The 15,659-nt window shown below is 36.5% G+C and overlaps 1 protein-coding gene and 3 non-coding genes across 10 annotated transcripts in view; 3 read left to right on the top strand and 1 right to left on the bottom strand.

Annotated features, from left to right (window-relative positions):
• Positions 1-67: 67 nt before the first annotated feature.
• Positions 68-15,659, bottom strand: part of LOC141438025 (myocyte-specific enhancer factor 2-like) — a 68,756-nt gene continuing 53,164 nt past the window's right edge. For 3 of the 7 annotated variants that reach the window (XM_074101656.1, XM_074101655.1, XM_074101654.1), the window contains 7 exons: positions 13,621-13,758; positions 10,119-10,184; positions 9,096-9,396; positions 8,625-8,863; positions 7,576-7,700; positions 4,884-5,077; positions 68-4,516 (listed from right to left, as the gene is read on the bottom strand). In XM_074101656.1, the coding sequence (XP_073957757.1) occupies positions 4,401-4,516; positions 4,884-5,077; positions 7,576-7,700; positions 8,625-8,863; positions 9,096-9,396; positions 10,119-10,184; positions 13,621-13,758 (1,179 nt within the window). In that variant the 3' untranslated portion in view covers positions 68-4,400. The remainder of the gene's footprint in view (positions 4,517-4,883; positions 5,078-7,575; positions 7,701-8,624; positions 8,864-9,095; positions 9,397-10,118; positions 10,185-13,620; positions 13,759-15,659) is intronic. The other 4 variants (XM_074101660.1, XM_074101657.1, XM_074101658.1 and 1 more) reach the window with 4 other exon arrangements.
• TRNAH-GUG (transfer RNA histidin (anticodon GUG)) lies at positions 5,841-5,912 on the top strand. Its single transcript has one exon. It is a non-coding gene; the product is annotated as a tRNA-His (tRNA).
• TRNAH-GUG (transfer RNA histidin (anticodon GUG)) lies at positions 6,729-6,800 on the top strand. Its single transcript has one exon. It is a non-coding gene; the product is annotated as a tRNA-His (tRNA).
• Positions 7,234-7,305, top strand: TRNAH-GUG (transfer RNA histidin (anticodon GUG)). Its single transcript has one exon. It is a non-coding gene; the product is annotated as a tRNA-His (tRNA).

Raw genomic sequence — 15,659 nt, 5'->3', positions numbered from 1 at the left:
TGTATTGCCTTGCTTTTAGCTTTGTTTAGGTTTTATTTACTAATGAGATAAATAATTTAGAATCAACTGACATCCAACTCTTTATTATCCTTCAAACAGTCATCAAAATAATTTATAACAATTTTCTAACACTGTCGACAAACATTAATATCTCATTCTTCCACTGAGTTGTTCATCATCGTACAATTTATACAAAGGCAGAGATGGCTGCCCAACACAGAAATAAAGGCGCCGTTAGACCTAAATTAATGCAATATTTGGCCCGGCCTTATCTTAAAATAATTACACAACTATGACTTAATCCCTGGGAGCTGGTTCAGAAAACTCCCGGCAGCTCCCCCATTATCAGTAAAAATATCGATAAAATACAACAGAGTTTGCATTATTTTGTAAATTCAAACGAAAGTATACCTAATACCTACCTAAGCATTTTGATACATATATGTATTGCACAACTGATATTAAGGAGGATGTGAAATCGACTGAGTATTCGTTAAGGATATGTATTATATTCCTATATCCTATGAAGGTTGTCGCAAGCTGTGAAACAATAGCAAAGGCAGAGAAAACATACTTAAGGACCGTTACAACTACTGCCACGAAACCAAAACCTGATCTCAGATGCATACTTTAAACTTATGACTACATTCTGTAAATGCAATGAACATCCTATAAGTTAACTAAAAAAAGAACTCTTTGCTTTTGGCTCACAGTTTGAATATACAGATAAAACATACACAAAAGTAGGTACGACTACAAAACAAACCAAGCAAACCATTTACAATAATCGCAACACGGTTGTGCGTTCAGAGGAATACTATAATAATATATTTTAATTAATAATAAATCTTGCACGCATTTCCGATAGCAAACCTCACAACCCGGAAATTATGCTCCCAATACCAGCTTTGATTGAAACATGATTTCAGTTAAACCGATGGCTAAGTGATTTGCAGCAATAGGTACATGCTGACTCCGATATCGTTTTGTGATACAGTAACAATTCCAATGCGGCAAAACGTATTAGCCATCGAGCTATCCGAAATAATCATTTCGATTTGTGCAATTATTACCACTAAGTCAGCATTTTGGACTTAACTGCATACTTTAATATAGGTACGTTATAAACGTCATTGGACATTTGTTCAGTGCATCAGTTTCTATGATAGGTATTTAGGTAACACCATAGTGCATGACTTCTGTACATTATTATGACATAACTAATTCTCCCGTATTTTGAGAATGCAACAAATACTTAAGTACTACAATAAAATTTGCAGTAACGTCGTTACCACGCACCCGGGAATACAACAACAGTAGCTCGGGACATAATCAGATTTAATTTGAAAGTTTCGCTTCATCATTAAATATTGATTGAGCAAATTTTAACCAACGAAGCGCATCAACATCAGAAAGAGGAACGAATAGGAACGAACGATCCACAGTTCAATCAACACAATTTAGAATTTGATAACAGAAGGAGTAACAGTGTATCCTCAGCAGGCGGATAGCACTTACATTATAGATCTGTTCACTCATGAAGGCGCGCCCTTCCATAGCTAATTATCAATGAATATGCACGAGTGAACCTCGTACTTACACGTTGTCATAGTCTCAGTGTGCGTGACTGACGGTACGCTTGCGACTGAGGACACGTTCGAGCTACGCACGCATAGACTTGTCGTACGGATACGTTTAAAACTACAATTACAAAATTTGGAGGGCCTTCGTGAGTGTTCATCGTGAGAGATCTGTACACGAGGTGGAAACGGATGCCTTCTTAAAGGGTCAACATTAATTATGCTCAGGTATTAAAATATTACTTCGTTAAATACTAATCGTGTATATTATTTTACAATGCGAAAATACATTTCTTATGTGTTCAGACTTTTGAACGTCGAAACTGGTTACTTCCCTGTACAAATTCAACAACTATTACATTAACATTTTGTTACTGTGATTTGAAGGATTATTCTAAGTATCGTTAACACCAATTCTGTAGAGTTGCTCTCCACTTACAGTATTTTATACAGTTACAATCACAACGTTTACATTAACTTCATTAACAGTTTTACTGTGTCAATAGTCGGCGTAGTGACCTAACTTAGACCGCAGGCTCTATTTACACGAGGGCACAACACAACGAACATCGACTGTCTTTACACTACGGTCATATTCATATAATTCAACATTTCTTATAAGACTTACATTTACCAGGATGTGAAAAATATTGAAGCATAAATGCTATCGTATCGTATAAATTTGGTACAAAATGGTAAAAATGTGGTACATTTAGGCACTGTGAGTAAGGCATCTACAGTGAGACGAGTTGAGGAGAGAGGAGGTGGGGAAGGATCTTTGGACAGTCTACAGGCAGATAGAGGCGAGAAATATGCATGCATCCGTACGATTTATGGTGATGACCCTAGAGTACAGTTGGACGATTACAATGATCAACAATTACCTTAAACCATCAGACAAAGGATTCTGATAGCAACATTTATCTACAAGAGGGCGGATTATGTAATAAAGTGCAGTACCAAAATATTTAGCTCATGAAACCAATATCTTATTATAATCAATATTACAATCGTGTGTCTGTACTTTTAACATTGAAGGTCCGTTTATCCTTCACCATTTGTTCATATCTACGACTACTCCATTTATAAAAAAAAATAAGTAGCATAAAAAAACTTCAGATCACATTAACAAAATAAAAGATGTACAACAACCTTGCTGTTTCCTTAAATTTCTGACGATACCCACTAGATACGGTTTTATTATACATAACAAGTAGATAGTAAACGCTTCAATTCCATACAAAAACGATAAGGATGTCAGAGCACATGTTTTTAGTATAACGTTGGATAAGTATCTAATCTAAAATGATTAAGAAACATGTGATACATCGCGTAGAGCATGTTGGTCAAAGGACATTTTCCAGTCATAACTTAATCATTGGCATATATTTAATCTTAATTAAATATAATATTGTCGGCCTATGATCCATTTTGTACGGAATCCAAACTTAAACTAACTATTAAAATGGTATGATAAGTTTATAAAATTGACTCGATAAATTTTGGTCTGAAAATTAGAAACGCCCGCACAGGGAATAAATATTTAGATTGGATTTAAAACTTCTTGCACTGGCAACTATGCAAGGAAAACAAGTGATACGTATTTATGCAAAAATAAAAACATTTTTCGTTCAAAATGACGAAATTATGTCACTAAAAGTGATACAAGTCTGTGGTATATCCATTATATTTACTGTGTTTGTTTACTTACAAGTGCTTAAAAGTGCGAGTGTTATCATAAGAAATTTTAAAGCTTTGTGTGGTACCTTTACATTCGAATCTAGCTAACATTACCTACTTACGTAACATTCGTTCCTAACGGGACGTGTATACATATTATGTAAATATCATTATGTTTTTCATGTATAAATATCTCAATAGATAAAGTAGATTTTACAATATACAATTTATTATCTTCTGTGATGACACTACGCTTACTTATTTAACAAGATTCAAAGTTCGGATGTCACACTATTATAATAATTTTAAAATGGCACAAAAAACTTTTTAAAACACTAACACAAAAGTCAACAGTTTTAGTGTTCCTCACACTAGACACTCGGTATAGTTCGCGCACTAACTCCGGCTCGCCGCTGCGACTGACAGCTCATTCTTTACTGTTTATAACAAAGTCACTGATTTTAAATTGACTAACTTTAAGCTAAACAGACAATGGCACGGATTGCACATTTAATGTTATCTATATACAGGGGAATAGAATCTATCTTTAATGTACGTACTTATATGTAACATTCATCGGTATAACATTGAAAAGGTGGCAGCTATGCTTCAACACTTGGCCCACGCTCGGACAAATGCTCAAGAAAACATTCGTGCAAGTTTTAAACTGGCACTCCTTTGGTCGCAAAGTACTAAAAAATACGACGCATAGACTTTTAGATGAGTGGTGAAAATTGAGATAGCTCCGAGCGCAGTCCAAATCTTAACATTTAAGTGTACTTGCATCGTGCAATTATGAATTACATTAACTATAAGGGTTGTGATTGAACATTTAACTATCTCTTACATATCGATTCCTATAGAAATCGTAACAAAGTTTTGAAATCTCAACGATTTGAACTTGATAAAATTCGTTTGTTATGAGATTTGATCGTACCGCGTACAATGTGGACCGTGCCAAAATTTAGAGTACCTTTGATTCTTGCACCTGTATGCAGACTTTTGGAACGTTAGCACAATCGAGCACCATGCACAAGTCGCGGGGCCGTGCGGGCGCGGGCGCGGCGGCCTTGGCGGCTTGCGGGCTTAGCAGTGCGGATGGAGGGGCCTCGAGTATGACCCGAAGGCCTCATAGGCGGGCTATGTGGCCCAGCCCTCGATCCGCGGCCGCTTTGAGTGGGGCTGTTCGTAGTCTAGCGGGACATGCCGCATGTCCTGCCCGGCCGGGGAGCCCATGTTACTTGACGTTACTGAACCTGGAATTGTCATCAGTTCTCTCTGAATTATGCTCATTTTATAGCAAATGCTTTCAAATGGACACTAACCAAGAGTAACAAAAGAATTTCTTATCATCACAGATAGGTAAATAGCTACTTTCCCATTCAAACGCTTGTTACGAGTAAAAGAGTAACTCTTAGCCAACGTTGTTACGTGGTATGGTGTTCTGAAAGGGGCATGGTTTTATCCAACAATACTTATTTGATTGCAAATGAAACAATATGAAAGAATTCGAACTTAATACTATTAAAATGCAAAAAATATGAGATAGCTGTATGAAACGGACCAACCCAGAATGAAGAAGCGATGACAAAGCGGTGATCGAAATAGTGTTTACAAAGTTACCTCTATTAGGCTTAGAGTACACACCATCAATGACTCCAGATAGGTGGGCGGGCTGCGGCGCGGGCGCCGGTGGCGCGCGGTGGAGATGGTCCGGCGCGCGGGGGGGCGACACTGGCTCTGCTTTGATCTTCACGTTGCTAGGCGACGCGGCCGGCGGGGGGGTACCCCCTCCACCGAGTACCGGCAAGCTGCTACTGTGGATGGAGAAGCAACATGAGCAAAATGGAACTTTTTGTTTAGTTTGGCTAAAATGGTGGTCACAGACGATCAGTCATAAAGTTATATTGGGAACTTTGTCATTTTAAAATCTCTGCTAAGTTACTCGTGCATATTATTATTTTTTCGCCTGGTTTAGCATATCATTGGAAAGTACATGTATTAATGTAAGTAAAAAAATGGGACCACGCTGATGGGGTCAAATGGATGATTTTATTAAAATTATTTACATTTAATAATCAACATAGGTACTAAAAGAGTGTCAGTATACATTTCATATCAATAAAAGTGGGACTTCCTTTACCCCGCGAAAGTAAACAGGTCAGTTCGATAATTGTTATTATGTATGCCATGCTTTTATAATTCAAACACATTTAAAAAACATGCATTTGTTTTGAGTATCAAATTTCATCTTCATAGTTATCAGAGCTTGTACAAACAACAATACTTGTACTTAATCGTATTGCAATTTTAATTAGAACAAATGAAAGACTTTAACTATCCCGCATCTGATAACCTCTGCATGCGGGCGGGCAATTAGCTCGAGGGCACTCATGCGCAACCGGCATCGAAAGTGAACTACATTTTTTGGTTACACCTACTACCATTCTCAATGACCCCTCCGTCGCTTAACTTTGGTACAAGCGCGAGGGGCAGGGAAGGTCTAGCAGAACTGGTAAACTTGTTCGCGCAACTAAGAATGCAAGCGCTGATTTTGCAGCTATGGTATCAGCTCCGATAGCCGTGATCGTCTAGTGGTTAGGACCCTACGTTGTGGCCGTAGTAACCCAGGTTCGAATCCTGGTCACGGCAGTGATGCACTGTCGCGGCGGAGCAAAATTTTTTTATATCTAATATTGGTAATCTATTTTATCTGTGACTGAAATTGGCAACCTGTGCTTCTCAATCAGAAGTTCATAATCAGAAGATAAGTGAAGTTAAAGATACGAAAGATTGCAATTGTGTCAACAAATAATACATCTTGGTAAAAAACCTAAATATATGACATAATAAGAAATAAGGTTCACCCACTTTAGTTAACTGAATACAGTATATAGTAAGTACCTACTCATAAATATGATTCTATACGTCTAGTTATTTCTTCATATAATCCATACTAATATTATAAATGCGAAAGTGTGTGTGTTTATGTGTTTGTATGTTTGTCCGTCTTTCACGTCGAAACAGAGCGACGGATCGACGTGATTATTGGCTTAGAAATAGTTTATGGGCCAGGGCCAGTATACAGACTACTTTTTATCCCGGAAAAATGCACAGTTCCTGAGGAAACAGCGCGCGGTAACCGAATTCGCCGTGAGCAAAAGCTAGTTTCTTCATAATTTGTTAGCACAAAAACTTTAACGGACGGTGAACTGAACATTTGTCTTACACAAGTTAGAACACAGAATACAGTTATAATAGGCATATGGACATTTTTGAGTTGTTGCAGTATAGCCAGTTATAATTAGTAATCGTTTGATCTACACAATTATCAATTAGCATTAGCAATATCAAGTACAATATTACAGATCAGATACCGATGTATTATTCAAACCAGTTTGAGGAAAAGTAGAATAACGATCAGCAAAGTGAGTGTTGTTTTGGATATCACTGTTAACAGCTCCGGTAGCCGTGATCGTCTAGTGGTTAGGACCCTACGTTGTGGCCGTAGTAACCCAGGTTCGAATCCTGGTCACGGCAGTGATGCACTGTCGCGGCGGAGTTTTTTTTTTTTTTTGGTGTGTTTAGATATTTAAAAAACTTATTCCTCCTTGGCCCTTCATTCATAAATTCTTTTTTAAGCTTTTGTTTCTGTAAAATTTGATATTTTACCTTTGCTTGATAAATTTTTTTCACAAAACAGTTTCACATTTTTTTTGGGTTACACTACGAACTCCAAGACTGATGATAATTCCTTTGTAACTTACTTCCTTTTTCAAAAACACTATTTTTTTTCTGAAAGTTGAATAATCAACTTTTTTTTAATCATAGACACGCCATCTGTTAAATTCGTTGATAATTAAAATTATCTTTCACCGCGAGAACAGTCACGCAAGACCAATTTGAGATCGAAAGTGAATGGAATTTTGGCAAGTGTCCATTGATTTCGTTGTATCAGTCACCAGCTTCGATAGCCGTGATCGTCTAGTGGTTAGGACCCTACGTTGTGGCCGTAGTAACCCAGGTTCGAATCCTGGTCACGGCAGTGATGTCACTGTCACGGTGAAGTTGTTTTTCTATTTTTTTTTCTCGTCAGTTAGATTAGAATCATACCTACTCGTTCTCACGGTTGCACATAAAAAAACAACTGCCCATTTCAATAATAATCATAAAAGAAGCTCTGATAACCTGGAGTATTTTTTTAAAGTCTACTTTTTTTGTTGATCAGCTCAGAACTGACTCTTGGCTTTAACACACCGAATTAATAAAGCAAAATTAAAAAGCGAATAAGTAGGAATCAAAATTGGGCACAGACATGTACCTGCTGTGTTGTAGTGTCTGCAATTGATGTGCTCCCCATGATAGTCCGATTCCCATGTCCGCGCTCATGCTGAAGTCCTGTGGTCCAAAATTGCCGAGTCCTGAATAGCTTAGTGGTGTCTGAAAAAATAAACATCAAATTTGCATGTAATGCAAGTTTCGTGGTTGTATTTTATACCATTGAGAATATAAACAACATGTTATGCAAATACATGGTGTCTTAAGGGCGGTAAACAAGGAATTACGAACGAGAGTCTATTAGAAGCCCGAAGTTTAAGACTGAGAGCTTTAATGAGTCGATGTTCGTAATTCTAGCACCGCCCGTGCGACATACAATGTTTTTCAACACATTTGCGAGTAAAACTGTATTTGTAAAAGAAAAACTAATATTTTTCAAAAATTGCCGATACCGCTGACTACGCCCTTGGCAGCGCCAGCCTCCGCAACATGCAGTATCACTCTCATTTACCGACCTTGGGCTTCATGACAAGAAAATTAGTACGGGCAATGACTCATTTACCGACCACGGGTTTCATGACAAGCACATTAAGGTCGAGGGTTTTATTTGGGGAATTGCAACCAAGGTAGCCTGCATGTTTCGACACTGTTTACGAGCAAGTGTGATGGATAAATACTAAATGTGTGTTAAAATCGCTGTTAACGGTATTCTGTTAAGAATTCGAAAAGGCCTTCGTAGACCAGCAAAGCATTTTACGGGTTGGAACAACAGCGCATTAACATTAAATAGTTTGATGCCTTTTTTTTTGAGATTATCAAAATGAGACACGACATCTGATTCATTTGCTTCGAAGATTGTTCAGTTTATCATTCTAAATGGAGTGGCAGTTGAGATTTTATCTCAAGCTATTTTTTGTGATTCTGACACACATTCATCATAAGATACTCACGTCATTTATGTACTAATGTTTTCTTTACTTCCCGTAATCCTAACGTTTCAAAAGCTTTAGAACTAGTAGTCACTTCGGACAACAAAACCAGAAAAAGGGCTTTAAAACATTGGGATGTAATTGTAAAGATACTCACTTCGCTAGAATAAGATAAGTCGTCCTGAGGTGGTGGCATCGAGTTCGGTATGACAACGCGCAAGTTGTTGTGCCGTGGCGAGTGATGCGGCGGCGGTGCATGCGCGTGCGGCTTGTGCGGATGCCGGTGGGGGGAAGGCGCAGGACCCGGCGAAGGGGAGGGGGTACATCCTGCCCCCAGCGGGGACCCTGAGCCTGGGTAGCCATTTGACATCTCGAGCATTCCGCCGCTTGGGTATACTGAAAAGCAGAGAGTGATGATTAGGAAAAAGCTAAAAATCATACTATGCTTTTGAAAGAATATGCAAATTGTTCATTAGTTTAAAGCAATTTTGCAGAAAACATGGTATTATGGATGCCACGGTTAAGCTTATTGTGGCATGGATCAAGCTGGTTGTTATCAAGTTGAGATTATTAAACACAAACGCAAGTGGTTTTTTTTCTTAATGGTATCAAGTAAATAAAGGTTTACCTGAATCGGTTTCCGAAGACGATGGCCGTGGACTGATAGAGGTATGCATCTGAGGACTAGCTTGCAACAGAGACTGTTCATAACTCCCGACGGGCACGCTCACAGGCAGATTGTAGTTGCTTCCGGTAACTCCCACACCGACGCGACTTCCGTTCAACTGGTTCCTTTGCATCATGATTTGGAATTCCTCATCGATCTTCGAGTACTTGGCCTCGGTCCGTGGCGTCAGATTGTATTCGGGCTCGGCTTCAGGACTGTCCGGGGACATTACTCCGTTCTTATGCTCCTTCTTCGTTAGTGCCTGCAAGTGTCAGCGAACCCAGCTCAGGTGGCTTGACGAGCCAAAAATAATAAGTCTGCCACTGATTAATAAGCCATGCAGTAATTAGAGTACACCCTCATTACACACTATTAGTCTTCATAGTTTTAATGTTAACAAAATATTTTTGACGCTAATATTGTATGTAGTGGAGGGCCAGAAACAAAAGTGCGTTCAATAAATCTACAAAGCGGTATTACTAAGTAGTAAATACGTGAAACTTTTTAGCGTACATTTGTGTGTTGTGTCGAATGCAATGATGCAACTGACTTCACCCTCGCGCGGGTCAGGTAGCCGCGCTGGTTAGCTCAAATAAACACAACAATATTTACAAAACCCATGCTGTACAAGGAAAAAGTAACATAAATATTTGGAGTATCTAGTCAGTCATGTTATAAAATGTTAGTATGTATAAACTTGGTGTCTGGTTGGGGTTTAACAGGAAGTAAACGGACATGCTGCTCGACTGAAACCAGTGTTTATCTATGGTGACTATAATCACTTGTGGTACCTTTGAAAGGTGGGTTTTAGGAGATTAATATAAAGTTATACAAGGTAGTTCTACGGGGATTTTTACTACTCTGGTGGGTTTATTAATGCATTAGGGTTGTGTCAGTATAAGCACGCGGTTAAGGGGGTAAGTCATTTTGCATGGACATTGCATTGCGATCACTGGCACACAGATGACGCCGTACTTTATGTACCTCGATGATGTTCCGGTTGGTCAGGGATTCGTGGGGCTCGTTGTATTCCGTGTATTTAAGTAGAACCTGGAAAACAAACGAATTATTAACATTACGTTCAAAAAATATATCATTGTTATATATTTGTATATTTAAATAGCCCTCCTTCGGGCAGTCGGGTAAAAAACAAAGCCGTGGCAAGATTGAAACGACGGCTAAATTTGAAATACGCGCAGTGCGTGATTTTGTTTAAAAATTAGGTAAATTTCATGACACCTATTATTAAATTACTTTATTCGCACACATTTATATAAGTTTTCAGTAACCATTTTTATAAGACTTAAAAAAAGCGAGGTTATAGTGTCCGACTGTTGTTTTGTTTTTAGGATTCCATACCCGTACAACCCTATTACTACTCTGCTACTGCTCCGTTGTCTATACGTACCTACGTCTGTTGGTCCGTAATTATATCAGAACTGTGAGTGTATTGAATCATAATTGGTCTACACTTAAATTTTTCTCAGATAGTGTAACTAATTACTAAACGATATAAAAACCAATATTTATCTAACTAATAAAAACAAAATAAAAAAATGCCATAAAAGCAACGTGATTTTCGGTGGCGGTACGGAACCCTTTGTGTGCGAGTCTCACTCGCATTTAACAGTCTTTTTTCCTGTAGGGGCATTTATGCCATTTTGGCTAACATTTTTGTAGATATAATTTACGTAACGTTGGTGTTTTATCACCTAGATGATCGTATAAGACCTTGAATTGGTAACAGCAAATAACGAGTTAGACACCAAATTGTGGTTTTATCGAATAGCAGTAGTTTTGTTTTGCAATATAAGTCTAATGTCTTGGTTATTTGGCTACCACTTTAGTAGATGATTCTTATGTTTTGGGTTCTGTATATCAGTTTTTTTCTGTTACTCCAATTTTAAAGACTTTTCAACGCGTCTCAAACGCGCTACTTACTACTAACGTCTATTTAGGTAACATTATTAATATTTTATAGTGCTTGTAGAGCATTTATTACTTCAACATCCTGTTGTCTTTATCTGTCATTGTGACATTTACCTTCACCAGACACAAACAAACGTATCTACTTTTTACAGATTTGTTATTGCTTTTCATAAAAAAAGAGGTTAGGGAAATTTTGCTAGCGAAGAAGTAATTTAATTGTTACTAAAAAAAAAACACAAAACTTCTACAAGTAAGAATAAACGTATTGGTATCGGAAGGTACCCTTTTCAAGGTTTTAAAACACAGTATCAAATTTATGCTCATATCCGTAATATGTACTTATAATGATTGTACAGTTTGAACAGCTTTTAGAGTAGCCAAATCAATACCAGCTGCCATCACAATTAAACGTAATTGTACAAAATCCAGGTGAATATTTTATGATGTAGTTTCCAAGCCGATAGTGACATAACCTTCAGTCAATTTATTACTCATCCTGAATCTATAGCATAAATTAGGGTAGTGTATGTTATACTTCCAATTAATTTCATTATATGTTTGGTACTTGTCAGAATATGTGAATATTCTAAAGGTTACTGCTTTGTGTAGTGAAATCATCTTCACTCTTACTCTAACGTACTACTAAAACTTAGGAGTAAGTTAGCAATACTTTTGAAGTTCTTTAATAATTATAGTGCGAAATTATTAAGGCACGAAAGGTTTAGCTCATAACACGATATTAAAAATTGTCAACTCACTGTGTTTAACGCTTTTGATGTTACTTAGATATAGGATACAGGGAGTAATTTTATTTTGACATTCGGAATAGTAAAACCATAATCGAATACTTTATAAACATCGCAAACGCGAAGCAATGTAATCCATGACCTTCTTCAACTTAGAATTAATTACTTACAGTCAATCCTAAGCGTTGCCTTGCGCAAAAAAAACAAGAACGATATTACGTTCCCAAACCAGTTTCAGTTTTGGCAAGCAAGTAGGTACATCGATTTTATAATGATGTCTTTAAGTTTACCAATGTTTGGGCAGGTTTCATAGCACGGATTAAAGACTTTGTCATTTGCTAATAGTAACAGACTTGTATTTTTAAGCCAAAGAAAAGCTTGTTAATCGCATATTGCTTTACAATGGTTTTGTTTGATCATGTTGATACATCTACATAGTCAATTAAGAGATTAGTTTGTATAATATCGTTAACGACAATTTTTGCTAAAAAATAATTGAAACATTTAATCTGGGTATTTTAAACACTCATTTTAATATTCTTAAGACTGTCTGTGATGGTTCAAATACATTTAGTAGCATTTAAATTTACAGCTCTACGTCATTCAGTGCTAGCTGTTTCCTTTTTAACAAAAGTCATTGTTTTTAAAAAGTTTTTGTTTAGTTTATTATTTGTTTTATTTAACTTCAGAAACTAGGTATTTTCATGCGTTTACATTTACTATAACACTGCAGTTGCTGTCGAAAAATTCGTACATATCGCACGGGAATTCGCAGTTTTCTGGGAAAAAGTAGCTATAATAAATCAGGAATTGTAGCTTTGTATATTAAAATACATTTTTACTCGACTCCTTAGTTTCTTGTCCGTAGTTATCGAAAACTAATTTAACTATTTAAATTCAAATTTTTACGCAGAAAAAATACCCGCCAAATTGAAATAATGTAAATAAAAATCCGGGTAAAGCTTGGTCTCTCGGGTCTTTAATCTAGTATAGTAGGTTTTGGGCACTTTAATCTGACCCTTGTTCATAAATAGCTTAGCAATGTTTATATTTGAGAGCTCCGATATCGATTAAATTAGCAACATTATATTTGTTGCTGCTGCGATGTTAAATTAAACTTTAACTGATGTGGGTTCCTGTGAACGTGATTACACGGTTAAAATTCCTTGAAACATTTATAGCTATTCATATCTACATTTATGCTCGTTTGAAATGCCCAGAACTTCCTTTTTACAAGTATTTTCTTTAACTTACTATATTGGTTTGTTTTTATGATTGTTAAGGTACTTAGGTATAATTTTGCATCTCAAATTTTACCCATTTGTACTGATCTGATGACTGATCACACATAGATTTGAAATTTGGTGCAGATATTACGTTATGCGAAGGCAAATGTTGAAATGACAGATAAAGACAGACGTCTTTTACTATCAGAAGCTTAGCAATTGTTTATGAACTTCAGATTACCTAAGAGCACGGATAAAATATTAAAATGGATGATCTAAGTACGGTAAAATGTATGAGAACCGAACGTATAAATGTCTTAATACGTCATCGGCGCATTTCTGCATTACCTAAATATCAAAATCCTCTCGTCCGACTCAGATTAGTACAATTCACAGTTTTCACTTCTGTGAATCGTAAAATACGTCGCAACATTCGAAAATGTTTTAGGTCAAATTGAACTTCGACAAATTGTTAAAGATTTCACGCAACTTAGGTCGATTGGCGTCATCCAATACAAGTCAGCTGAAGCTAAAGATAGTGAGGTAGGGGTCAGCATGTATAAAAAAAAAGATTTTCAAGCTCACCTTATCCATATCCGTGCTAGCGTATTGGTACAGTTTGTTGTTGGAGCTGAAGATGATGAGAGCGATCTCACAGTCACACAGTACGCTTAGCTCATAGGCCTTCTTCATTACTCCGAACTTGCGTTTGTTGAAGGTAACCTGAAATAAGATGTTACGTTTTTGTTATTACATATGAAAATCTATATACTTTATATACGTTTGCTCGGAATCGAGAGTAGAATCGATTACACTATGTTTTAAATCAGGCTAAGTTTGTGTTTTTAAATCCCTTTTTTATTGTGCCCAATCTAAAAGTTACGACTACAACGCCAGGCGCCAGTTAAATATTTTAGCGAAGTTGCATACCTACTATTTTAATAATTTAATACTGGCCGGTTTGCTGTCACTGTGTGATTTTCTTCTAATAACGTCAAAGCGCAACTGACAAAAACAAATCATGCGAGTGTAGAGTTAGAAATTCAGTAGACTTACTGACTTAGCAAATCACACCAATATCTTTTGAAATAATGAAGATATTCAAAAATAAATTCAATAATTTTTTTAGGTTTTTTAGGTTGTCTGAGGTTTACAGTTATTTAATTAACACCTTGTATAGGTAGGTAGGTACTTGTGTTTTCTGTACTGCTTCCTATGTGTTGGTGTTCATTAAAAAGTCATTGTATTGCATGAGACTGTCAATGCTACACGTGGGGATGACGCCAGCACCAAAATTAGCGAATAACTTTTTACTCTGTCGCATTAAATCATTTATGGTGTATTTGCGTATGGCATAAAGCGACAAGGTAAATGTGCGGCTACTTTTAACGCTAACTTTACCCATTAACAAAACGCTTAGAGTAAATGCTAAACGTCCCAAGTGAGTGATACTCTATCTGATTCTTACACGTATAACATGTAGGTATACATAATGTTATCAGGATAAGTTTTACATTAACGATACTACCAACGAAAATGTAACATCTATTAATTTGTACGTCCGTGAAAGTCAGCAGATAAAGTTGATAGAGAATAAAAATGGAATTTTCACAGATGTGATTCAAAAACACAACTGGCTGCATAAAAAGGATAATGGAAAGCACGACCACATAGTTTTAAAACTTTATTTAGTAGAGGTAAGTTGTATTGTCATAAAATTGCGCAGGTTATTTATTAAATTGTTAGAATGTAACACCACAGACATTGATAAAGTAAGGTGGGTCGGTTGGTAATCGCACCACGCTTGCACCAGCATAATGGTAGAAAGAGCAAGGGTTCAAATAAATTCAGCATAAATCAAAATGTCACTTGCTAAAAATAACGATATGCCATAATTGATTCTGTAATGGATGAATTTGTTTGAATGTGAATATATTTGCAATCTTTATTGGGTCACGGTTGTGTTTATCATTCCTGAATGCATTGACCGCAGTGTCCATTTCACTATTTAATATGCTACGAATATTACATGTCATTATAATTGATGGCCTTTTGGGTTAATGATATTTTAACTTAAGAAATGTAATTTAAACCAGTACTATTGAGTATTAGTGCAGAATCTTACAAAATATCCATAAAGCTTTGGTATGGAACTTTAAAATAAAAACTATAAAAAAATGTTAAATTAAAACCAAAAATCGAAAATTGAAATTTTCGATTTCAACAGTGAACAGCTTTGCCTTTTCGTATTATTTATCCTCAATCATTAGGCCAAGTTTTAATGAATAGCCAAGTAAGTAAAACTACTTATACACATACATACTTACATAGCGAAGCTTAAACCTACTATTTGACAAAATTCTATGCAATTGTGATAAATAAAAAGTTGCAAAAAATAAGCATAACTCTAACAGCGAGCAGCAGTAGTGGATGACTGCACATTCAAGCTTCAGTACTACAATGTAAATAAAAAAGAAAAAATATAATATATGTACCTTTTTTTTATTTAACCTTAACCTAGGTACTAGTTTGAAGTCGGTGCCTCAGCACGAGCTCAGAGGAGTGGTAGAAGCCCATCAGGTAGACGCCTAATTGATCTATTTACTCCTGATGGCTAGTGCTGA

Source organism: Choristoneura fumiferana, chromosome 18, assembly GCF_025370935.1.
Source record: "Choristoneura fumiferana chromosome 18, NRCan_CFum_1, whole genome shotgun sequence".
NCBI lineage: Eukaryota > Metazoa > Arthropoda > Insecta > Lepidoptera > Tortricidae > Choristoneura > Choristoneura fumiferana.
This window is presented reverse-complemented; position numbering and strand designations above follow the sequence as displayed.